Source organism: Hetaerina americana, unplaced genomic scaffold, assembly GCF_022747635.1.
Source record: "Hetaerina americana unplaced genomic scaffold, ioHetAmer1.1.p SCAF_17, whole genome shotgun sequence".
In the NCBI taxonomy this organism is placed as follows: Eukaryota; Metazoa; Arthropoda; class Insecta; order Odonata; family Calopterygidae; genus Hetaerina; species Hetaerina americana.
Window position 1 is genome coordinate 2,566,226 of NW_027286730.1, and position 27,829 is coordinate 2,594,054.

The following is a 27,829-nucleotide window of genomic DNA, read 5'->3' on the forward strand; positions in this document are numbered from 1 at the left end:
CTTAACGGGGAGGATAGCCCTCCGCTCGCGGTAGGCTTCCAACTTACCCCCACCACCGCATCCCTATTTCACTCCCCTCTCCCCCATATTCTTGAAAGCCTCCCACGACCCCCGGCAATCGACTTAACAATTTCGAATTCATGAGCCGGTGTGCCACACGTCGCTGCCCTCGCCACCGGCTGGACGCGACAACGGCGGATAAATAATATCGATCGACCGCGGAGCGTGGTCGCCGGCCGGCCACCCGAGGAATCGATGCCGGGTCCCCGCACGCGAGCTCCCCGCAACGCGCGCGAGATAAGACGTGAAAGATTTAGATAGCCCTTCCGGTCTGCCCTTTTCTCTCCTTTCTGCCCACCCCACCACATCCTCACCAAACGTGGTTCCTTGTTCCCTCCCACCCCCGGCCATCTCCCCACCCCCGGTCCTCACGGAGGGCTGTGGGCAGCCGCCGGGGGTTCTTGAGCGTGCTGTGGTTAGGTCAACGACACTCCCGAAGACGGCCTTCGGCGGCGAGCCTCTCCCTCATTGGCTATTTTGGCGCGGGCGGGGGCCTACGAAATAATTAAGAGGTTATTGGTGTCTTCTATTTTGAGGGTTCGATTTACATTCCGTTTGTTCATGTGTATCCTCCTACCATCCCTAATGACGTCATATTTATGTTTTTCTCTGTGGGATTGAAATTTGCATTTTAGGGATGAGCAAAATTCAAGGTGGAAAGACCCCCTTGTATTGATGTTCATTCTCTATCATGGGACTGGTCTATTTTCCTTAGATTCGCGAAGCACTCGAGAAGGAAGACAAAAATGTCGAAAATTTGTTAGGTTTAACAATTGATAGAATAGCTTCCAGGTAGAAGGACGGCATAGATCTGAAATACATTAATGTATTTTCGAGTATACTACTACAAGGCCCAAATCGGTAGTCCAGTGGGTAGGGTGCTGGGATACTGAAGGAGGAGGGCCTGGGTTCGATTCCGGGGGACTCTCGAGACCTCTCAGTTTCATCCAAGGAGTTTGATTTTTCGGTTGTCGTATTTCTAGGAAACTGGAGGTGGTGCAGATGAAGAAACTAGCTCCTTCACTATGATGTGAAAATTTCATATGCTGCATTAGGTACGCTGCTAACTTTCGAGCTGATTAACGATTTTATTGCTGATATACTGGATAGTTCATCCAAACCCTATGCGAAAGCGTAGTCAAGAAATATGGAAGAAGATTCGTTATTAGAAAACTAATACGATTCGTGCTTGTCAGAATTTGGTATTATTACCTACATACTTCTAATGAAATAAAATTAAGTAATTTCGCAGAGTAACTCCCGATACCGTTAATTTATTTTACCTACTTCTGATCTGTACCATCATTCCGCTGAGAAATATTAGAAAAAGTTTGGGAGAATATAGTACTGACCTTTATTCTGCCCTTTTTACTATAAATACCGATCCAGGAGTTTAGCCGTGTACAATACGCACTCAGTTCTATTAAAAAACAGGAAAATTACACAGATTGATGTAAGCATCAAATCAAATTAGAATTTGAGACCGTGCAGTCCAGTACGAGTTACAATGCATAACTTTAGAAAGTATAATTAATTCACACTTAAATGTCTTAGTGATTGAAATGATAGCAATCATTGCCTTTGACTTGACGTTTACTCTATTCCTTGTTATCTGGTAATGTGCCTTGTAATTATTCATCTAGTCTTCGTTTAAGAATACGTAGTTTTAGATTCCTGACAGCCCGTGCCCGGGAGGCAAAAATATATCGAACCTCAAGGCCGAGATTTGGTGATCTTATTATAACATCTACGGTGAGTTTATTCACCGCAACGCATGCGAAACTGCCATGATTAAAATTTTTACGCACACACGTGGAATGATATCGAGGAGAGCTATCCTTATCATCCTGATCCTCTATCATAATTGCTTAGGCTGTGTTATAAATGCTTATGAAAAAAGTATTGCGATTAAATCTTTCAATTCAATTCCTCAAAACTCCAGGAGTTAACCACCATCAACGTTGAAGTCGTTAAAAATCAGGCACAATGTGTTAAATGAATGAAAATTCCTTGCAGCAAATGTGTATCCTTCTACTTTTCCTTCTCTTACGAATATATCTGGAGTTTAATTGAATAGATATGTGTGTAATGATTATTTAAATGAATTTTTATTTGAATAATAACTTAATTCCTGATGAAAACAGTGTAATGAGCATTTTCGATGGACAGTATGCATTAGGTTTTCTTTTAGGTGTATTTTCGGTCACTTCCTATTTAAGAGGACTTGGAATTGAGCAAGAAAACGCATATTGTTGCAACAAGGGAAGGAAAGACATTTCAATTAACAGTTTTGTGGAATTAAATTTATCGCAAACCTTGAGAAATAACGGCAAATGTATATACTAAGCATCCGAGATCACGTGAAACTGTGCTATTGTGCTCATAAAATTAAATTATGAACATAATGCTTGTATAAGAATAATGTTTTAATTCGTCCATTCACACTCAACAATAAGCGTAAGCTGGGATATTCTTAATTCACTTCTCAAGAAGCGTTTAAAAGTATTCCATTGACAAATATGTCAGAAGTTTGCTGCATTAACTATCTGTGGACTTAATGAAAGTTTCTGGAAAATCATTAAGGGTTATAAAAATGCTGATCAGATATACGAGGGTCATCCGGAAAGTAGTACCCGTTCGTGCCGCATGAAGTGCTGACGACGCGAGTAGCCGCTGGACGAGGTCAGATAGCTTCAGTGGCTTGTCTGCCTTCTCTGAGCCAAGTTGCGTGACGCTAGCATTGCCTGTGTTGTTTCTGTGATTGTTTACAATGTTTAAAAAAATTGAGAACGCCGCCAGTTGTGAAGTGAGGGCAGTGATTAAATTCCTCAATGCAAGAATTCAGAGGTATCTCGATCCCTACTTGAGGTGCTTTGTGGAGGGCACTTTGAGTGAGTACGCCGTCCGTCGGATGGGACGTTAAACTGCGGACCCCTTGGCGCCTTTCGTAAAGAGTAGGCTAATGCCGACGCCGGGTTTCTCTCCACCCTTCATCCTTTCCTATCCATCCCCTATGGCGCAAATGACCTTAGCTGTCGGTCGCCTCCCCTCAAAACTACTACTACTCAATGCAAGAAACGTTCGCCCATGTGATATTCATCGCCAATTAAAGGAGGTGTATGGAGACAATGTAATGGACGAGTCGTCTGTTCGGCGGTGGTGTCGCAACTTCAACATGGGGAGGGGGAACACACACGACGATGAGCGTTCGGAGAGACCGTCTGTCATTACAGACCAACTGGTGAGCTCAGTTGACGAATTCGTGAGGAACGATCGGCGCGTCACAATTGATGACATCTGTGAGCATTTTCCCAATGTTTCTCGAACAATTGTTCATGAAATTGTTAAACACCATCTGCATTATGCAAAAATTTGTGCAAGATGGGTCCCTCGCGTATCTCAATGAGCTGGCGGCGAAGGACTATGCAGCAGGAATACAGAAACTTGTCACACGTTATGACAAATGCCTTAATTTGCTTGGAGATTATGTTGAGAAGTAGTTTAAAGTATCCTCTTTCAAATAAAATTTTTTATGTTTGTTAATATTTACTTTTGTGTCTTTAATTCACGAACGGGTACTACTTTCCGGATGACCCTCGTAGTAAGTGAGCTCAGTCAAATGAATTGAGTAGGTACGATTTTCTCTCATAATTTCCCGTATCTCGTATACCTTAAAATTAAAACGTGCAGATCTGTCAAAAAGATCGGATACTGAGTGAAAAACTTAATTAATTTGTATTTAAGTCAACATTTAATTTAATATAATTGATTAGTTTAATTCATAAATATAATTAATTAATTTCACATACTTAATTGAATTGAAATATGCGACCTCAAAGCTGAATATAATTCTTTTTTTAACCGGTGAATTTTTTTTCTACTATCCTTAGCAAAAGGAAATTCACCGAAATTGAGCATCTTTATATTTTTCTGTTCATTTTACATCAGTCAAATTTTCAAATAAATCTTTAATTTGAGTGATAATTGCGAATAACGATGTGATTGAAGCAGAGGCCCAAGAAGGAGTGGTCGGCGCCAAGCCATTCTCTTCACTCATCAACCCAAATCATCTTTTACACTCCTTTCCTTCTTCTCATTACTACACTATGCAATCAAGAGAAGAAGTGAAAGTGCTTAAGGAAAAAAAATGCGGGAGATTCCGCGGCAGTAACTTTAAACGGACTCAACCGCCGATACGCACTAAAATGCAGAAATTTTAAAGTGTAAAAATCATTCGCACTGACCGGGTATCGTACTCGAATCCTGGTTTAGCCGGTTAATTTACCGTCCTCTTCCTCTAATTTCTCGTTATCGGTTGCTTAACTGGCTAAAGCACTCGGCCGGACATCGAGGGATTCGTGTTCGAATCCAGGTTAAGGCAAATAACATTTAACCTAAATTTCTTCATTTTAAGACAAGGGCATGTTGAAAATGAAAGGAATGAAGAGAGAAGTTATAGAAAAGAAAATAACAGGCCATTTCCTTTCCTCGTATTACTTTTGGTGACGAAAAACTTACCAATGATTTCATTGGTAGTCAGAACAGAAGAAATTATGAATTAGCATTCTTATTAACCAAATGCTGTTGAATAAACAATGCACATGTGCAATACATAATTTCAAATTCAAATTTTTATTCAAATTTAATAGAAAAATATACAATTTTTATGAGCCATGTAATCCGTTCCCATACGATAGACAGCACAATTATTAATTCACGATATACGATCTAAATGAATAACAAAACTTCTCACCCAAAGTCATTTTTTCACTATAAACCAGAGTCATTCTTTTCTCAAAGTCTCCTTTTCCGCTGGTGAGATCCCTTTTTTAAACCTGTTAAGTGCTCTGAACACAATTACTAGTTTCCTCGCTTTTTCTTGCCCTAAGCTAGTTCTTAATTTGGAGGGAGCTATTCCGTAAGATGAGAAAAGATGTTGCGTACCCGGGGTGGATGCTACAGCAGTATGGAGTTGCTCGACTAACTTGAACAGCTCTGAAGATACGTGTTTTTTGATCGATGACCACCACGTCAAGGGTTTCATGCCCCCAGCGGTGGTTTTTGTAAACAGATACTCTTTGTAAGGAGCGGCGAAAGCCTTGTATTTTAATATTTCTGGCATCACCGAAGGATGGTTCGCGTTGACGAATTCAAAGGCCATCTCTTCTTGCTCGGGCGTTAACTTTTCTCCTCTATATCTGGGGTCTAATATATTTGCAAGTAGGTGAACCGGCGTGACAGCCATATCAAAACGTTTCTTGAAGCGCGTTTCTTCTTCTGAAGATAAACTTTCTTTTACGTCCGAGTGCAACGTGAGCCAAACTTCTGCCGATTCGCTAATGGAGCAGCCCTCTTTTTGAAGTTCTTCGCGAGCCACAGATATTTTCTTCAACTTTGATAAAAGTTCTTCCGCGCGGGTCTTCATTTTCTTATTGTTGACTTTCGAAACCACGGTTGAATCGATAACATCTTTATGCTTGCTGCAAACTTTGGAGATGGTGGACCAATTTTCCACGTATGACTCCACACTATCAACTAAAGTGGACGTCTTAATATCGTGGGACAACACCAGTTCTTTTCCACCGGCTGAGTTGTACTTTTCAGCGGCAAAGGGGACGCTTTTGAAATAGGTTATAATTTTTTTTACATGATCTTTCAAGGCCGGTGTAACTAAGTCTTGCGAAAACAGGTTCAGCAAAAGTAGAGAGCTACCGTGGCAAATGATACTTTCATCAGCTGTATCTTCAGACTTAGCTAAATCCTCCATCAGTTTTTTCATATTGGAAGAATTATCGCCCACAAGGCTACGGACACTACAATCGTAGTTTTGGGATTCTTTTATAGCATTTTTCACGATCTCTAGGAGGTAATCTGAAGAACGCACTTTACCCGTCGCATCCACGACGTCCATTAAGTGAACCGTTTTTTCCAATATATCGCAAACAGTTACATATACCATTGATTCATTTTGCACACTGCTCCAGCCGTCCAAAGCCATGCAAACTATTTTCCCTTTCAGAGACTTTTTCACGTTTTTGTTGACAGATTCATGCACCTCACTGAGTAAATCCTCACTTATTTGATGGGAACTGGGAGGCTTGTACCCTGGACGGAGAAGTTTAATCATTTGTTTGAATTCTGGATGCTCAACGAGTCGAAAATCTGAATTCGTGGCGAAAATGAACGAGGCGATTTGCATGTCCGTGACTCCTTTTCGGAGGGAAGTAGCTCGTGCAGCGTAGGAATCCGCGTTTGAGGAAGCCTTGGTTTTCTTCAGCTTTTTCCTGCTATCAGAATTTTTTGAGTCCTGGGTCGTAATGTCCATAGAACTCGATGTGACTACATATGAAATAGAAGAAACCGAAAACTGTATTAATATTTTTGATCATGCTGTAATTAATCTTACAGATGCATCTTAATTTCTCTACCGACTACACTACATTTTTTTAAACTTGTTAATTGAAGTAGTATGGTAAGCTAGATATTAAAAGTTTTCCATAGCATGCATTAAACGAGAAGGCTAGATGCATACACGAAGGACACCTAATTTGAGCAGAGTAATATTTTAGGTGCACAATATGGGTGCAAAATTGATTTTTATAGGCCCTTTAAACGTGCGTTTAAGGAAAGTGTGGCCTCCAAAGTAAAATTTCAAAATGACACTACGGACCTATTTTAACTGAATAAATTCTGCTTGAGCAGTTTTGAATAAAATTTTATTTTAAAAATTCTGGTTTTTTGAACATCGGTGGTTTTTGTTGGAGCCATTGTTGAGGCAAGTCTACTGCTGAGGCTTTTTGGTGTCAATGAAGACACGGGATAATTACCAAAAGGTGTATGATTAATGAATCATACAATGATCACACCTTGTGTGAAGAAGAATAGGGAGAAAAAAGTTCCTCTTTGGCGTTGGCCTACTTTATTCCTACGCCGGTAAGACAGCGGCTTTCACCGTGAAGGATAAATCACCTTTTGACGAATTATTCCTCAGAACCACCGCGTTGTCACAGAATATTACTGCCATCGTTGAGAATTGAACTCATTCGCTCGCATTTGCGCAGCAGTACATCAGCTCATGCACGAATGTGATTCTAAATTCTGAGATATTATGCCATCAGGGAATTAAAAAAATTTGGAGTTCTCATTTCAGCCCAAATGTGAACAATCGCTTTTTTTTGGAATTGAATTTAACAGGATTTTTCGATTACCTAGTTACCTAAGAGTCGAAATTCGTAGCGTTGTGCTGTGTGAGGCATGGCGGGGCATACGATGGTTACTTACCGTCCATGATCGTGTCGCTCGTGCTGCCGTCACGATCATCGTCATAGACGGCAACGGAGGATAGAGACCCTCCCTTGCCCGTGCATTTCTCTAAATGACCCTTCATTCGAGCCACAAGTCCAATCATTGCTGTGTTACACATTTTGCACCTGGCTTTCACGCTTTTCCTGTCCTTAGCATGTACTTCCGTAAAATCATCCCACACTGGATCTTTGAGCTCCTCTGTTGAGTCTGTCTTCACCTGATGAAGCAAAAAGTTTGGTCTTTTTAAGGCATTCCAAATCAGGACAACACTCAATGCAAGAAAATGTTTACTTTAAAGGAGTCCATTATAAAGATACGCAAGGACTATTTATTTCGGAAATAACTTTTATCATCTATTCCTATGGAATTGGCTCTTGGGCTAAAATGTAAGCTTTAAGGACTATAATATATTTGATCTGTTCGGTAAAAATAAAATCTTAGTAACGAACTTACCTATTTCATGGGTAGACTTCTTGTCATCGACAGTTAAGAAGGCATGCTTCGAGGCTATATCAGCACAATTGAGCTCTCGACTGTGTGTAGAACTCTGATGTTCTGATAGCCATTACATCAAGGAAGTGAAGATTCAATCGATGAATAGTCGCAGCGGAATCGCCTCGAATATGACTCGGAATCCTCTTATTTGCATTTGTTTTCACTATGCTAATATTCTGAAGAAAATTGTGAGGTAGTAACTTGTAATTCCTTTTAAACTCCTTTTACACTTGATTATAGCAGATACGCTGCGTACTCTCTTAAATCCTGAATGCATTTTCTTTCCGTGCGTTACGGAGAAGCTCATCCGTCTTCCATCTTAAGCACACTATCTCGATTCATTTTAATGAAATGAGATACAAAAAATAGGAGATATTCTATGGGGTTGCACACATTTTATTAATAGACCGCTCATTTATAATTATTTAAAAAATTATTAATATCCAGATCATTTATTTCAAGAGTGCCACGTGGACGGAAACATGGAAGATACATATGAGGGTCGTCCTATTAAGGCTGAGCCATGCGGTGACCGGAAAAAATTATGAGGGTTTAATCAATATTATTATTTTAAATCTATACTAGTCCATTGAAAAATAAACCATTAAGTATTCGCCTTTTAATTTCACACCCTAAAGGACAGCGATTTTGGCTATAAACTTTAACGGTCATCTATAAGGAATGTAATTAAGTATCTTCGCTTGCAAAGAATTGAGTACAAGTATATATTGTTGGAAAACTTATTTTTGACTAAAAAAGCTGAATTTTTACTTCTTATTTCCACTTATGCTAAATTACCTGCCCAAGTAGCATTTAGCGTAATACTGAATTATCGATATCTTTTCGAAGTACTATGAAGGGGATTTTATAAACTGCATAATACCCTACTTGATCACTGCGCCCTGTATTTATATAGAACTGAGATCAATGCCGCTGCTGCTTGCTCTCCCTTACAAAGTATACATCTATGTTTCAAGAATTGACGAATAGAAAATCATAGTTTGATAAGCGGTGAATTTTTTTTGTTTATAAATGTGTTATTTCTATTTTAGGGAATTATACTAGAAGTTTTTTAGCCTTATCACTTGTGTAATTGATTACACTGCCACCATTTGAAAAATTGGTGGATCATTCTCTCTATCGCAACAAGATTTAAACTTGGATAAAATAAGCAAACATTTATTTGATAATACTCATTCATTTTTAGAGTTGGAATTGTTATACTCTTTAAGAACTTGTGCTATAGATCTTTAACATTGATAAGTGCTTCAAGAATTGTATTTGAACTTCTAACCCCATTAGATAGGTCCGATTCATCGCGTCAATGAAGCTTGTCACAAGGCGGTAATAGGAGTTGAAAGAGCGTTACAGTACGTGGCGTAAATGTTTCTACGCTAACTGCAAGTTTAGTCTTATGTTTAGTCTTAGAAATTGTTTGGGAACTCTAAGATTTTTCGAAATTGTGAGATTAAAAGCCTAGCCATTCTCTTTTGTCACTTTTTTGTACCTTGTGTTTCTTTTTTACATGTGTTTTTACTTTACCCTTGAGGTCTATGCCACTGTCAAAAATGCATAATACCACATTCCTCACTCATCGCATTCAAAATAAGAAAATTAGAGTTCAGTCAGGTCATGGAAGGCCCAGTGAATATTATTCACTGGGCCTTCCCTGATAAATTTATCCTGGTAAAGTTTATCCACAGGTAAATTTATCCTGTGCACGGCTATATAAAAAAATTACCTAGATTAACTGCATAGATTTTCACGTTCAAAATACAGAGAAAATCTTCAAGAACGATTTCTCTTGAATTTTAATGAGGCGTAGAGGTACTATTTTCAGGTCTTTATTATCATTGCAAGCGAGATTAACGATTTTAAGTCCAACAGTGCTATTACCTACCCCACAACTTAAGAGGGGTTAACTTGAAGTCTATAGTGCAAGAAATTGGGACAGGGTACCTTAAGCAGACGTAACCGAATTATTTTCCATAATAACTCCCACATTGGCACTTGACGGTGATACAGCATACTAATATATAAAATGCCATGTCAGTCACGCACGCGTTAGTTAACATAGATCGTAGATCATAAACTCATATTGAAAGGGTCAGCCATCGCGTAGTTTTTACTTTAGGGGGATTAAATTAACATGCTTTTTGACACGGAAAATAGTAGTACTATTATTATAATCACTAATTTACATGAATTTAAAAGTATTTCTTTTATCATTATTTTTGCTAATCTACCGGTTAAGGTAGCTTTTGGATAGACACAAGCTACCAAATCTTTCAATTTCTATTATTCTGCAAGTTTTTGGTCACTACAATATATCCCTTCGTGAATTCATTTCAATATAATGTATTTTCATCGTTCTCTTTGCAAATTCCAATAAACTGCGGGAGATGCCGCAGCAGTAACTTTTTAATAAAAATGTCATTTAATTGATCCAATGGAACACTTGGAAATGCCGTTTTAGGCAACTTAGTTGGGACTACATAAAGATTGATGTTATAATTTGATATTCTTAACACGTGAAGTAAACTAGTATGATTGTGCATAACCAATATGTCTAAAGCTCATACTATTCTTAAATAGTATCACTGAAAGGAAATACATTTAAAACCGATCAACAGTTTGGGAAAAAATTATATAGCCCAAAAATTTCATGATTTTGAAGTTTTTCGATCGAGTACTTCATATAGAATGGATGTGATGAAATTTTTTAAATAGGATTTCAAAACATGACTAGCACTAATGAACATATGAATGCTTCACAAATTAATTTAACTTATCTTTCAGTCTGCTTAAAGAAAGAGTTGCCAATGGTGCCTAAAATCATGAAATTACAAACATTATTCACAAACTGAAAGGTAGTGTCTCTCCGTTATCTCTGCTATTTTGGTTTTTCGTAGTGTTTTCTGGTATTTTCGACCCCATCGTCTCTCGAGTGATATTGCGCCCATTGCCATATATTGATGTTCGAGGAAAGAATAAGTGTGCGCACTAAGTATTCAATATATATATGAATATATTTATGATAGACTAATTGTAATTACCTCTCAAAACCTCATTTTTTTGCTAAACGAGAAGTTGTTAATCATGTATTGATCTCCTATCCAATACACTACACTATCGGTCTAGATGTTATGACACACATTTTTCTTATTTCCGCTAAAATGTAGGTTACGAGATTGATCGATTTCACACCTGAAAACAGGTCGGAAGGAGTCAGCTAAGACGCTCAAGCCGTCTCGGTTGTTAATCTTACGTGTTGAAATCGAGTCATGGCGGTTCTAAAATCTTTGGTAGAGAGATATATACTCACCTATTAAATTAAATACATATAGTAACGCTAATTAATTTCTAATCAGTTGACATGTTGGATTATAAATAAATTATTAAATATTCTACCACCTCCTTTGCTTTTCTCATGCGACCCCTTTACTTTCAACTAAAACGAAACAATCTCACTGATGTAATTTGGCATAAATGATGAACAAACACTTTAAAGTGATTTTTGAAATTCTAAATTTGGAATTCCAAATTTCCTTGAAATAAGCTTTTAAACTGCAACTTTTTTCCATTTCAAGCAATGTTATAACAATAATGAATGGGAGTATTCAAGTAAAAGACCATGAGCATTTGAATATATTACATCTGGAGTTAATCTGTGGACATTTATAATGCCCACCATAATAGATTAAACAAATCTGGAAACTTATTTCAAAAATTAACCCACCATAGTTTTGACAACTTGCATCGAATTGGGTAATGAAACAAGTTGTGAAAACCATGCAGGGTTAGTATTCAAATACTGTGTCATGGTGTACTTATTTGTTTATTTTATTATCATTGGCCATTAAAACTAACCGTATGGAGCACTTTTCTAGATTTAAAATTCAAATGAATTAATTATGCGCAAATAAATTAAGGTTATCGTGAACCCAATATCCCAGCCAATGGGAAGGATTATATTCTATTTAGAGAGCAGTTCTTTTAGAGATGATCGGGGAAAAACTGGAATGTGATTGCCGCGAAAAATAAAGAAGCTTTCGCTCAAGTTGTTGATTAGAATATGAGCTAAACCATACAGCTTGAGGCCGCACCACCAAATTAAATATAGAAGTCATCTATCAATAGATAATGATTCAAATGCAAATTATTCCCAGCGTCAGCATTTTTATGACGTTATAAGCCACATGAAAACTTTTTTACAAAAATATTGCGAAACCAAAAATGTGTATTAAGTAAAGCCTGTTATTCAACACAGATAATGGTAAAAATAAAATAATGGGGTGGAAAAAAGTATTCGAAATGATAAAAACATGTGCGGGATAAAAGTGCGTATTGAGTTTTAAGACCATTAGGCTCATTTAAAATACGTTTGATCAGCAATTTTAATTTTGCAATTGATTTGAAGGGTCGACCTCAAAACGTGTTTGACGTGGAATGGTACAGATAAGCAAATGCTATTGAAACAAATGGCTCTTGAAAACAGATTTCTAGTCTTAATATTTATATTATTTATTCCAGTTACTTGAGAAATTCTGCTTTAAACACTTGAGCCCTTTATTCATCTTAGTCTCATATTCTCAATATATTCTTAAATGCTTGACATACATATTATTTCGTGGAAAAACAGAAGGATTTCCATCCCATCTACGTCAAAGACATTTGGATAAAATAACTGCGTGCAGTTCACATTCAGTCTAGTGCATGTTTTCAATAAGGCCATTCACATAAAAAATCTCTACGCAGTTATCCGACGAAAATTAAAACAAAGTCAAATTTTCGAGCCTTAGATCACCATTCAGATGTTTAAAGTTGACTTTCGGGTGGAGGATAAGGTGAGTGCAGAGAAAAAGAAGCCAGTACTTTCGAGCGGTTGCATTAGGCCACAGTAAAATCGTCTGGGAGCATTGAAGCTTCATCTAGGGCCACAACTGCGTTCAAACACCGCAAATGCGACCGCTCGAGGGGTGGGGAACGTGGTGGCCCCGCCCCTTTCAAGGCATTCATTTACTCACGTCTCCTGGGTATATCTGCGTCTCAGCGTCCACTCCGGTCTTCGCCGGGATGTAGAGGGGGGTCGGGGGCCGGTCAATGAAGGGATCCGTCTGACACCAAACGTCCTCCTCCTTGGGGCGATCGAATATCTGGAAGGTGCGAATGCAGAGAGTCGAGGGGTGATGAGTGTCCAGCTAGAGGACCTAGGCCAGGAATGATGGTGAGAGGCGGAATGTTCATAGAACTCCGTTCAAATGCCTTTTCTTTTAAACCATGGGTGGCTATAGACTTACGGGCAACGTTTTACCAAGTTTTTCGGATACTGCTTCACCATTTTGTTTAGCAGTGCACTTTATGGCGTATATAACTTGTTTCTGTAATTAACAACAGAAAGCTTGGCGATATTTCTTTTATGCTACCCATAAAATCACGTGATTATGCACTATTTTTCATTTTAGTGACTCCTTTTCCTATCGGATAATAGTAGTATATAATAAAAATAAGCATACAATGGGAACTAAGTGAAATAAGACCATAGATGGAAACGTAAGGAATTAATGATCTTTCTGTGAAACTCAGTAGGTTAACCTGATGGATGATCCAAAGCTGGCAAGCGTACATATTTCAAAGTGTAAATCTCACTTGAATGTGACATGAATCTTCCATGTTATTTAGGAGCATCAATTTTTCCTTGTGACTCACCAGACTGTTGTAATGTTTTCAAAAGCTATTTGATACTAGAGGCGAAATGGGCGCCTACTAGGTTGGTTTGACGCTGTTCTTATAAGGTAAGCGGGCTGCATAAAACAAATAGCGTCAAATCCCTTTCGTGTTCTGCGATTACGTTTTACGTACTCGTGCCGAAGAACATTTTGTGGATATCGATAAATTATTTAAAGGTTTCTTTGAAAAGTACGAATGTGGATGTGTGTATACAAATATTCTAGAAAATAGTTCTGTCGAAATATTTTCTTCGTGGTAATTTAAATCGCGTTGAGCCCATCTTCACCAGGTATTTAGTTTTTATTTTGAATTTATGGTCAAAGATGCTCGTTCCGAGAGGTTATTTTGTGCATAGTAGCGACAGATACATATTAAATCCATCTTGTGAGTCACCTTCGTGATGCCATCAGTCGCTCGAAATATTTCGTATAATGTGCACCTGGAAATTTTTATTTCATTGTGGAAATGCTTAGAATAAGGCAAGGCTTCCATGGAAAGAGATTGACGGCTGAAGATGTTACTCTTTTAGTCTTTAGAATTAATTATTTGATAAATCTTTAGTCTTTCTTCCTCAGCTGGAAGAGACATTCTTCTCAAGACAATTTGTTGTTTTTCTAGATTTGAGGTTGATTTTAATTGCAAATAAAACGTTTATGACCATTAAAGGTTAGACCTTGAGTTCAAAGAGTATCGCTTCAATCGTCATCAGTCGACATGCCAGCAGACTTATGCCTCTTCTCTGTAAAAGTTTACATTAATCATTAAGTCCTCTGCCCCTGAAGAGACTGAATATTTTTTTTCGAATTATTTTGGAAAACTCGTTCTCCACAGTGTATAAGGTACGACGTGTATTAAGTATTCCCGATATTCGCAGATAATATTATGCATATGAAATATATATATATATATATATATATATATATATATATATATATATATATATATATATATCATCATTGGTCGTTCCATGTGAGCAAGCAACAGTTTGTGGCATTCGTGGACTTGGAGAAAGCTTTCGACAATGTGGAATAGAACAAGATGGTCGGGCTGCTGGAAAAAGTCGGAATGGATTACAACGACAGAAGACCAATCTATCAGCTATACAAAAAGCAAGTAGCCACAATGCGAATGAAAGATGAAACCCATATAGAGGCTAAAATTAACAAAGGAGTTGAACAAGAATGCAACCTCTTACCTACATTGTTCAACATGTACCTGGAGGAGGCAATAATAGAAGCAGCACAAGGCACCGGATTAAACGGAATTAGGATCAATGGAGAAGAGAAAAATATGCTACGCTTCGCCGCCGATATTGCAATGATAGCGGGAAACCAGGTGGATCTTCAAGCGTTACTAAACGTATTGGATCAATTTCCAGAAAGATACAACATGAACATAAACAAGACTAAGACTAAAATCCTAGTATGTGGAAGAGGGAAGCGGAATACAGTAGTCACACTGAAAGGACCAAAATTAGAGCAAATGGATTTCTTGAACTATCTCGGAAGTACCATCACATGGGATGGAAGAAGTACTATAGACATCAAGCGAAGAATAGCTTAAGCTAAGAGAGCATTTGCAATGAAAAGACAACTGCCGTGTTCAAAGAAGATAGAACTACAGGCTATAAAACAATACGTGAAAACATTCGCATGGAGCGTGGCACTCTATGGATCAGAAGCATGGACCATCGGAAAAGTAGACCAGAAAACACAAGAAGCCTTCAATATTTGGTGCTGAAGGCGAATAATTAAGATCAAATGGAGAGATAAAATAAGAAATGAAGAAGTATACAGAAGGATAGACAAAGAACGGACCTTATGGAACACCGTAGAGAAAAGAAGAACCAGATGGAATGACCACACCCAGAGGCACAATGGATTAATGAAGAATATAACAGAAGGAAAAGTAGAAGGTAAAGTCCCAAGAGGAAGGCAAAGGGATAAATAAATACATGGGACAAATAAAGAAGAAAGTACAATGCAAAAAATACCAGGAAGTAAGCAATTAGCATTCAATAGGGTAGGATGGAGGTCTGCTGTCAACCAATCTTAGGATTGAATGCCCAATGATGATACTCGTATATTCATTATATCCCAATGTTTCTCTAGTAATAGATCTTGGCTTCATCAAAATTAATAATTGTTATCGTAGGTTTCTGGTTAGGTGCAGTTTCTTCCACCTTGTCACCGTTCTCGTTAGCATGAAGCATGTCGCATCACATCAGGCATAACAGAAGTGTCTCGTGGTTTTTCTCCAGAAATCATATCATAATAAAAATATTAACAACAAAGATGCTTTGTGTTTCCTCTATTCTCATCACCTGATGTTTTTCATGTATATGGTCAGGAATTGGAGCATCGCATGGCTTCAATTTATCTAAATCAATACTATATCATACTGGTCTAGACGTTCTGATGCGATAGTGCATGGATGAATTGCTTCCCATATATATATATATATATATATATATATATATATATATATATATATATATATATATAAATATACTATAGCTATATATAATAGATATATATATAAATTATTATAAGGTGCTATAGGTCTAACTGCGTTTCACCTATAATATTACTCCAATCGCAGAGTGATACTTCCGATACCCATGCACGTCTCTTATCGTGACATATTCTTCACTTTACGCATATTTTAATGCAAGTTGTTACAAGAAATATATTCATTTCTACATGATTTTTGTTACAGTATACTCGAGCTTCAAGGGCATTAACTCAGGTCAAGATTCACAATGAAAGTATTGAGCGAAGAGGGAGTTGTTAATTTCCAAAGAGAAAGTATCAAGATAATCTTACTCCTTTAAGATTTTTTACTTTTCGTGACTTTGTTAATACAAAGGTTTTCCTTTATCTTTATGCTGAATCGAGATACCTAAACGTTTTTACATAATGGTATCGCTTTGAGCTTTGCTTGAAAGAGCTCTATGAATCAGATTAGTTAGATATCCATCCTTGTCATTTTACTTTATTCAAAACTTTCTGGTTTAACCTTGAGGTATTGTTTATTTAGCAAAGCGAACCTTTGTGTGAATCTATCTAAATTGAACACTACGGAGTCGCCTCATGATACGGAAATAGCAATATATGATACACTTTATGTAGAAATTTAGACCATTGGTGCATTGAAATATATTAAAAAATCTAAGGCAGTGTTGGTCAGAAAACAGTTATAGAATAAAACATATGCTTATAAAAAGAAAAAAATAAATAGTTTAATTTGTTTTTCCAGGTTTAAAATACTTCGTCTACTATAATATATTTGTATTTTCCCACGCAATCTCCTTTGTTACACTTAGTTCTCCTTTACGTATAGACTTAAACTTGATTTAATGCCTCAATCCCATTTGCTCTTATTAAATCGTCTATGCAGTGTCCGTTCTTTCGGAGTAATATATTGATTGCGGATTAGCATTTTGCAGCAGGGATTTCGGAGGGCCCAGTAGCAGGTCTCCAATAAATCCTCCATAGAATCTCTCAAACCTAAAAATAATCTCTTCACCAACGAACGTCATTCCCTCAAAAACTTGTATCTCAATGATACATTTACTTATACTACTCACACCAACTACCCGACACCCACTTTCCAAACAGAGATTCAGTCTTTTCTCCTCTAATTTGGACCAGAAGAAGGCCTCACCTCCCAAGACATATTCCTGCTCTCACTCCCAAACCCTAGAACAACCCAGTTTTATCTCATCCCAAAAATACACAAACCCAACATCCCCTGTCGCCCTATATAGTTTTAAGTTTCAACGATCTTACCAAAAAATCTCCGCAATTTCTAGACCACCACTTACAACCTCTTGTACTTCTTTAAATTGGAAGTTGGCATTAGGCATTTAACATGCATTTTGGGAGGAGCCCTCATCACTGACCTCCTCCAGATATTTCTCCGTCTGCACGTCCATATGCTGTCGTCCGGACACCGGCGGAGGGGTGCCCAGTCTTTGGGGTCTCCTCGGGGCCTTTGCCCTCCTCCTGGCGGCCGCCCGTCTCCTCCTCGCCGCCTCCAACTCGATCCGCCTCTGCTCAATGTCCACCTGACCCTGCAACAATTCACCATTTACACGTCACCGGTCATTAGGAATCCGTCCTATTTTCCCCCACTTTCCTTCCACGCCTCGAAAGGAATGCACTACATCTATTATAAATAGCCAATTGTGTTTACGTTTAGTGGTACAGGTTAATGTCATTTAGTGATTTATTTATTTGTATGTATTAATTTTTATGGTGTTTTTTTTACATGTAAGGTTTAATTTAATTGATATTATTTTGAAATCGTAAATAATTTAAAAAGATTTGTCGCATCTTCGAACCTTGGTTCGTGGACTTTCTTCGTGATGTCATTTTTAAAAGGGCAATTTCAAAGGGTAAAAATCATTCTTCTTGATCGGGATTTTTACGCTTTGAAATTTTTGCAATTTAATGCAGAAAGTATATGACCCCGTTAAAGTTACTTCCGCGGGACCTCCTGCTGTTCTTTGTATTTTCAAAGCAAATTCTTAAATTCATCAATCCATAAAAAACTAGCTTCAATGAACTAATAAATGCGGTTAACTTATTTCATTGCTATTATCAACATATTTAATTTTAAAAACAGTTTCTCAGTCTTGAAAGAATATTCAGCTTTCTAAAAATTTTCCCTTACATAATCTACGAATAAAATTTCTTCAGCAGAAGTAGAACATCAAAGATAACGTAGGGTGCTGTTAGGCTGTGAGATAACAGCTCATTGGTGAATTAGTATATCGTTAAATAGTAATACGCCATACACATATAGCAGTATAATGCTTTTCTATGCTTTGGTTATGCTAACCCAAAAAACAATTTTATTTTTCGATGGGACGTATCCGAAACACGAGCATTTAAGGACATACTACTCTCGCTGCTGCAATATTTTTAAGATATGTATCCGTAGAAATTAGAATTGATTAATATGAACAATGAAACGCAGTGACCGAATGAAATTGTTGAATGCATATTGGTTCTTGTTAGAACATTTTCAGATTTTATCTGAAAATACTCTCTTCTACTCTTTATTTAATATTTTTTATCATTGAGCATGTTTAATGGCGCGTATTCAGCCGTAAATAACTCCAGAAAAGCTGCAGCATAGTTGCAAGCGAAACTGTGAAGTGAATGTCCATTTCTATGAAATGGTACTGTAATAAATGTAATTAGCGCCTAGCATGCGTAAGAAGAACTTGAGTAAATCGAGCATATGATTTGCGTTCATCTAATACAACTGATTTGCTAACCGCGGGCGATATGGAGTAACTAGAAAATAATACATTTTGAAGATTTGACTATTTAGCCATGGAGATTACTATCGATTACTATCGCTTTGGAAAAATCCATATAAAAACAAAATTCTGAAGACAAATTTTTTATTTTAATTATTACTAGAATTTTTGCATTGATTGCAAATGCATACTTTTTGGAATGCTACAACATTGAATAAGCGAAATGTACAGGTACAAGGTTTAAAGATTTTTACCCGTGATTTTCAAGGCTATGAATGTTGAAATTGTAAAATTTTGCTGATTAACTGCCGAGTACATTGAAAATAATTTGGAAACTAGAGTGAAGATCCAAAAATGTCTGCTAACTATATGTATATTCAACATAATACATAGGTTCACAACAAAAACTAATGCCTACCACAGGCATAAAGATATTGGATCGCGTAATCTGAAATACTTATATACATGAGAATATTATTAATATTTCTCATACGATTGTATATATAAATATATATACGAGTATACTCGTATATATTTATATACATTTATTTACTCGTATATTTGGTGACGTACGAGTGGAAATTATCGGCGTGCCTTGACCATTTTGTTTTTACTAAGGTGATATTTCTCATAAAATATTTTTTACTGGAACAATGCAAACGTTTAAATTTAACATAATATGGATTAGTTTTTTATTTGTTGAAGAGCGCAATAAACGTGGCCTGGAAATGGAAGTAAATGATTTCTTCGCAGGATGGCTTAGCGTGCTTTTTTAAAAATTAATGAGCGCATGGAATTGGCATGCTATGTCTTAGATATTATGTGGCTCAGTGGAGTGTGAAATAGAAAGCAATATGAGGAAAATAAAAAAATTAAAATATCACAGCATTCAAGCGCATTAGATGTTTCCTAAGTCTGTTGCTCTGTCCAATGTACAATTTCTCAATAAATGAAGTTCTAGAGATAAAATGTAATTCGATTTAATTTCATGAAGTTTCATTATTGAAATAGCATTACAAGGTTTATTTCAATTTTAATCTTAAAATGCTGTAGTGATAAGGATACTGATAGACTTTAATTTTTATAATTATCAGTTGAAATTTATCATTATTTGGTAGTATTCCTTTGAACACGGAAAAAGCTTGAGCTTAGACGCACGAGAGAAAAATGAAAGAAAAAAAACAAGCTAAATGTTTTAAAAGATACCTTTATTATATGATTTCTTTTAAAAGTTTTTTCCCTTTCAAACCTTTGAGAATCACTAGTTGTTACCGAAGAAGTGTTTCAAGTTTTAGAGGAACGGCATACGGGATACTCACGTACTTAGGATTATAAAAACGCTAATTATGAATAAAATAATATATATTCCTATCCTAGTGCAAGAAAACCGAAATTTGAGTGTGTAGTAGGCAACATTTATTTGAAATTGATAAAATGTAGCGATGAATGAAAGCTATTTGCATGGTGAAACTCTGATGAACTATTTACTGATGCGTAAGAATATATAAAAAGTGACGAACTGAGTTGGGAGACAGGGGAAACTAATAGGGTTTCAAATAAAATACGGAATTAAAGAATAAGCCAATCTAATGACGATTTATTTATTTACCAACTAACTTGATGTCTCATTACAGAGTAGTCGGGGTTTATTTTTCGATGATAGAAATTATGAACCCTAAGTGGGTAGTTGTTGCAGCCTGTGCAATATTCTTGGAAGCATTCAAGTATACTAATCTTGATCGAGTAATCTGACTCCATAACAGAATCTTGGGACAAAATGTTATTTATTCCGAAAGCAATTCACGTTTCTCCATCGGAAAAATGCTGAATACGGCATTCGTGGAAAATATCTTTAGCGTCACCCCGATAGTCGCGTGAACAACACCGAGGAGAATTTCGAATTGATTAAGAAGTATTGGAAAGCCGTGCGCGTTGGTCATCGACTTTATTTTTGGGAAAAAAGTGTTGAGAAAATATCAATACTTAATAGTTTTATTTTGCATTTTGAGGCGTAAGCGAGGCAGTGAATATTTGCATAATGGTGCTCTATGCGTGCTTTTGCAATGCTGTATTTGTGTTTATGTGCGGTCACTGACCTCTTGGGACAACAACTTGGCGTACCCAAAGTACGGGTTCCATTTTGGCTGCTAAAGCAAACGGAAAGACGCAAAAGGTCAACAATTATGTATTGATACAGTAGGTAATTATAACAATTATCTCTATTCCTATAGTAATAATAATTGAGAAAATTAAACCATGCTTAAGACCAATATCCATTGCTAATGACAATTTTTGCCGGAAACCTTTTTGGCTAATTAAGAATTTTAGTCCCAACTTATCGGTTCATCGGTGTTTGTAAAACGAATAACTTTTAAAGATGAAGATGTAAACTAAAATCGATAGCATGTAGTATTTCAAAGTGTTCCTGAGTTAAATGTTAGTGAATTGAGTGGTAAACCTTAAAGGGAGTACCCACTAAACTTTTGTTGAATTAACAGCCAAACGATCCACTTTAATCTATTTGTTACGTGTGTAGATGACATGCATTAAAAAAATGGAAAGTGAACGTAAAACTAAATGCAAAATGGTAATTGTATGGTACACATTCAAATGCAAATACTATATAGTTTCTGATAGAATACCGTCGCTCTGGTATGTCTCTGATCTTGAAAATTTCTCCCAATGGTTACTTACAGAATTATTTTTTACAGCAACTGAATCCTTCAGAGGTAGCCATTGGGACTTATTCAATCAATATTTGTCGTTAATATTTTAGAAGCTATTTAGGATTGGTATGGCTAACAATGAATATTGACGTTAAGCATAATTAATAAATTTAAGAATATTCTCTGCAATTATATTTTAACAATAGGGTTCCAAGTTTAAAATGTAATGATACAGAAAATTAAAGACCAAGTCAATGTTTGCACGTGTAATATTTCATTTCTTATGACTTACACGTGACGGCTTTTATTTGCTTAAATATATTCGTGGTTCCGGGAACAAAAAGAATGGTGTTTAATCAGTGTGAAGAGTCACTAACATCGTAGGGCTTTTGGGAACTTCAGATAATTCGCTTTATTAGACCATTTCCACTGCAATAGTAAATTATGTATACGTTGAATATGAACCACAGTAGTGACTACAAACATTCAGATAATAATACTTATATGATGGAAATTTTCGCCTAATTAGCAAAATACCTACAAATATTAAAAATAACTACTCTGATATTGTATTTGGCTTTCAGAATTATCAAATAAATGTGGAGTAGAATTCCAATATAATCAAGGTCTTAGTTAACGTTTTCATCTTCAGATAGCGTTCTTTCAATGTAGTTGTAGTTAAAATTAATGCACGCAAAATCTTTTACCAGCAACAGAAACTGTAAGACGGACAAATATGATCACCTAATGAGTCATTAAAATGGAAAAAGTTAACTCTTTCAAAATACAAATTCAGACATCACGATAAAAATTCTGAAAACCAGATTTATTCCCTTGACATCATTATGCCATCGTTTTGCAACATAGGATACGACTCTCTTGGCTTAAGATAGGCTAAGGTTTAATTTTGTATTGATAGTCTATAGCTATTCATCTCTGTATATGGTAATGCCAAACAAGTGTCATATTATAGAAATATATAAATCTTATGCTTGATTTTCATGTGATAGGCCAACTTATCCTAGCATAGCTCGGAAATAGCCAGCTTTGCTGATATGAAAAATACGAAAATGTGATTGTTTTTGACTTGAGTATGCTGCAAAAGTGTAAATTTCTAAATTTTTTAAACTTTTCGATATCAGCAGTGGGGAATTTTCTAAAATACACTAGAAAATCACTAAACACTTCAAAATCTACGAGATAGTCCATTGTCAAATTTGACGACCTATTTTCAGTATCATAAGTCCTAAGATATAGCCCAACTGAGCATGATGATAATGTTTTGGACACGGCTTTGTGAATATTCATAATTTTAACGAACATAATTACCATAACTTAATAATTATTATAATCACTAATAACCTCATTTTCCTTATTTAAGTTGGCAAAAATTTCCTCTTAGAAATCGAAATATTTTTGCTAGAATTCATATTCAGATATTTTCATTAACCATGGGCACATACTTAAATATATGGTTCTAATTTTCTTGTGTGTGCGTTTAACTTAGGGTGTTTTACCTTTACCATTACTGTGACTTGAAATCAGATATATTGTTTATTTTATTTGAGTATTGTGGTCTATATGTTCTACCCCATACAGATCCTACCTAAGTACCGCCCTCATTAGCCTTGTCGAAGAACCTCAATAATCATTGTCCACTTTATGATGGCAAGATAATGTTGCGTATCCAACCATGCAGATTGGTCTGCTTTAATTTGTCATAGGTAAATGTGGTAGCTTATTGTTTCATCCGGAGATGGCTGAAGAACAATAGTTTTATTTTGATACATAAGGGGAGAATTTTGGACACTGGGGAGAGGATAAGATATATTTTACATAATTCCTAATGTGATATGCATGGCATGCGAGATGTTAGCTAACGTGTGCTATTTTAAAAGAAAAGTGGATTTCTTTTTAGAAAAAGATACCGTATTCTATTAATTCATACCCTTACCGCTTGTGTGTTGACCGTCGTACCGCGAACGACTCTCCGGTCGAACATAATATTTCCATAAGAAAGCGGTCCATCTTCTGAGCTGAAAAGACAACCAAGTTGTGATATTATATAATAAATCACATTGCTCCTCACAATTAAGATTGTGCTTTAACTCATAGAAATGTTAATGACTTATCAAGATCTTTGTACAAATAAACGTCAAATGTACTACTTTTCCATAAAAAGTGGGAAACAACATTAGATAAAACCAAAACAGGCATAAAATTAGCGCCTACTAGTCAGCCATTAACTTTTATGCCTATATTCATGATATATTTTATTGAATGAAAGCTAAAAAAGTCTAAAAATGTGTTTAAACTAGACGCTTTCATTGTGATAACTATTGAATAGTTATTGAAAATTGCTGAATTGAAAGGAGACTCACTGATGATAAATGATTAAATATAATTTATCGTTAAGGTAATATGGGGTCCATAGATTTATGAGAGATTTATTGTTAATAATGGTATGACAGACATAAAATAAAATGAAAAGTAAATTTAGTTTTGCATTTCCATAATTCCAAAAAGACGCAGAATATGCATGCTTGCCAAAAGTCTCCCCTGAGCGTTTTGATCGATTGAGACCTTTGATAATTTATTCATTTACAAGTTTGCCATTTGCATTTTGTTCAACATATTATTACGAATTGCCTCAGAATAAGTCTTTTTACCCGTTTATTAAACTATGACCACCAATACGTATTCCAAGCAAATTCTCAGAATCACCCCCTTGGTTTTACAAGAATAGTTTGGAGTGTTAAATAAAGGTATTAATAATTATCATCTTAACATAGTCAATAGTAACAAATTTACTTTGAGAATAATACATAATTATAATCACCACCATTTTTATTGACTGAGGATAAAACATGCCATTGTTCTGTTTAAATTTTATTCCGATTTTCGCAGACCAAGAGGTTAGTTTAGGCTTTTTTTTAGTAAGCATTTTCCCAAAAATGAAAGTTAAACGTAGTTAAACTCCAGATGAATTTTCCTGCATTAATGTATTATGAAGAAAAAATCGACCCAACGTTTTAAATAAGTCTTTCATGTTCGACTCTCGGGTCGAACATAATATTTCCATAATAAAGTGGTCCATCTTCTGGACATTAAATTCATTTATCAAATAGAATTGAAAAAAATGAGATTCACATTCAAAGATGACACGTGCACACTAATGCATCGTGCGCATGAGTAATGGGAGCAATGATGACCTTTTTCCAGGAAAAGTAGTTGGAAGTGAGGAACGTTACTTTTCTTTGCTTGGCATAAGCCAAGAACGTCTTAGGGAATGCTAAATATGTTAAAATTCAAATACATAATGCATTATTATAAATTCAGCTCTTCTTACTATGGATTTCGTCTCACAGAAATTAACTTTCTTGCTCTCTTATGTCAATGACTAAAAATTGAAAAACTCCCAAATATTCTATGCTACTTGATACAAAGAATTAACTAGAGCCTCAAGTTAATATTGTAAAGAGATTGAGTGTCACTGCCGGTCGTGAGTTAATAGATCTGTAATTACGTCTATGGTGTACTCTTTCGTAGATGACCAAACCGATATCCACAAATCTCATTTCGCATCCATTCTGTACCACAGACCACTGGAAATTTCTCTTGCTTAACACAATATCATAACTATACTTTACACTTTCAGACTTCACTTCGTGGAATTGTTTATCATCCATATTAAATAAGTTTGTAATTTTCCAGGGGAAAACTACCAACTCATTTAGTATAATAAACCTCGACGGCAGATACTGCACCAAGGCATGTTGCAATAATCACACAAGAGAAACACTTCGCACCTGAAATAAATATGAATTTTATATAACTAGCTGATATCATTTTCTTCGAACTTGTGTGAGATCTTCGAAGCTTATATTTTACTTTTAGTTCGTATTAGAAATTAAGATATCAAGCTGGTTATTTTAACTTTTAGAAATGGAATTATAACTTGTCTTTTGTGTATTTACGCAAACCTTCGAAATTCAGTCTTCACTATCAAATGTTAACAAGATTTGCTAATTTTATTGCATTGAAAGAGTACTCCTCCTCACATTATTACACGAAATGGAAATGTGGATATGCTGGTGGGAGCATTAATTTCAACCGAATGCAGTGGGTGTGGAGTTCTTGAGGAATGCTCTTACTAATCGTTGATGATAAGGAAAAGGCTAATACGTTTAATAATTGGTATGCAAGTGTATTTAAGGTTATGGTAAATAAAAAGGATCCTGCAGATTTATCTCTGAGTCAACAAGGAGGCGAAAAAATATTAAATACCAAAAGTATTAAAACGACGAACGCAGTAATTTAGAAAAAAAATATGAAAATGAGGGCAAATAAATCAAAAGGACCAGATGGTATCTCAATTGGCTTGCTTAAATTGGGTGGTAGTGTAGTTTCAAATTATATAAATCATTTATTCAATGTTACCTTAAACAATAATGCCCTGCCAAATGCTTGGAAGGAGGCATATGTTACGCCAATTTTCAAAGGAGGAGATAAGGCACTAGTTGATAATTATAGACCGGTAAGCTTGACATCAGTTGTATGCAAGCTATTAGAAAAGATAATGGCTGATTATCTCTGGGACTTGTGGGAGAGTGAGAATTGGTTGTTTAGTCGCCAATACGGTTTTAGAAAAGGGCACTCTTGCGAAACTCAGCTATTAGGGTTCTGCCAAGAAATGTTCGACTCTATGGATGCGGGAATAGAGGTGGATGCTATAATAGTCGACATGTCAAAAGCCTTTGACAAAGTTGACCACGATCGCTTAATGCTTAAGATGGGCCAATTGCCACTACACACAGATGGAAGAGTAATCTCTTGGGTCAGAAATTTCATGGAAGGTCGAAAACAAAGGGTCAAATTAGGAGAAGTGTATTCTGAAAAAGCAAGGGTAACATCGGGAGTCCCACAAGGAAGCGTACTTGGCCCGCTCTTGTTTTTAATATATATAAATGATCTCCCAATAAATATTAATTCTCAGATTAGACTTTTTGCAGACGACTGTATTATCTACAGGAAAGTCGAAAATGACAGAGACCGTGACAAACTTCAAAGGGACATTAATAAAATGGCAGATTGGGTGACAAAAAACGGGATGGATATTAATGTTAGCAAATGCAAATCCATCACTTTTAGCAATAAGGTAAATGGAAACAATAGGGAATATAAATTCTCAGAAAATGTCATTCCTAGAAGTGATACTGTCAAATATTTATGTGTATATTTAACTAAGGGCTTAGGGTGGGGGCTAAATGTGGAGTACATCTATAAGAAAGCTTTCAAAACTCTTCATTGGGTAATGAGAAACCTCAAAGGGAGCGTTAGAGCAACCAAGGAGAAGGCTTATCAGACCCTAGTAAGACCAATTTTAGAGTACGCTTCTCTTGTATGGGACCCTCATGAAGAAGGTCATATTAAAAAACTGGAAAAGGTGCAAAGAAAGGCTGCCCGATATGTTCTGGGGAAGCATAGGAGGATGGAGAGTGTGTCTGGCATGCTAGAAACGCTGGGCTGGGAACCTCTAGAAACTAGAAGGAAAGTAAGCAGACTTTGTGGAATGTTCCGAATTCTGAAGGGGGAGAAAGCTTGGGCAGATCTTAGGAAAGAGGCGGGGAACCCAAATTTTATAAGCAGAAATGATCACAAATTTAAGATAAAATGCCGGGCACAGAGAACAAATAAAAAAAATTTCTTTTCTAAATAGAACAATTGTTGAGTGGAACACCTTACCTGCAAAAATATTCGAGCCCTTTCCTAACAGAGTGTATACTTTTAAGAATAGATGTAAGGCATATATGTAATAATTTGATTGATGTGTGGTGTAATGTATTATATGTAATAGCTTAATTTTATTATTAATTTATCTTTTTTTTCTTGCTGATTAAGGGCTGTAAATGGGATGGGGATTCACTTGTTTTGTTAAAGAGATTTTTGTTTTTAAGTCTGGTTTTATGTACTATCTTTTGCAATTATTTGGGACTTGTGTGCCACCTGACAATGTCTATTAGCACATGTGTATTTTTAATAATAATAATAATAATAATAATAATAATGAAAATAGGAAAGAGGGTGAGAAATGAGTGGGCAACAAAATAATATTATTAGAATGCACCGGTAATGCATGAAAGAAATCGTGTCCGCTCGTTTGGTCATACTGGGAGAAAGGATGAAAATTAATGCAGTAAATAGATATGTGAGAGAAAATTAAATGGTTTGAGACGACGGGCCAGGCCGAGAAAGTCATGAGGGATGAGGTCGAGGAATGCATACGTCTGAATCACAGAAG

At 36.2% G+C, this 27,829-nt stretch overlaps 1 protein-coding gene across 1 annotated transcript in view; it reads right to left on the reverse strand.

Annotated features, from left to right (window-relative positions):
• The window catches only part of Rsph3 (Radial spoke head protein 3), a 63,386-nt gene that overhangs the window by 29,364 nt on the left and 6,193 nt on the right, over positions 1 to 27,829 (reverse strand). The window contains exons 2-5 of the mRNA XM_071584286.1: positions 23,483 to 23,564; positions 20,959 to 21,009; positions 17,495 to 17,647; positions 12,888 to 13,016 (exon numbers count right to left, since the gene is read on the reverse strand). Coding sequence (XP_071440387.1) covers positions 12,888 to 13,016; positions 17,495 to 17,647; positions 20,959 to 21,009; positions 23,483 to 23,564 — 415 coding nt within the window. The remainder of the gene's footprint in view (positions 1 to 12,887; positions 13,017 to 17,494; positions 17,648 to 20,958; positions 21,010 to 23,482; positions 23,565 to 27,829) is intronic.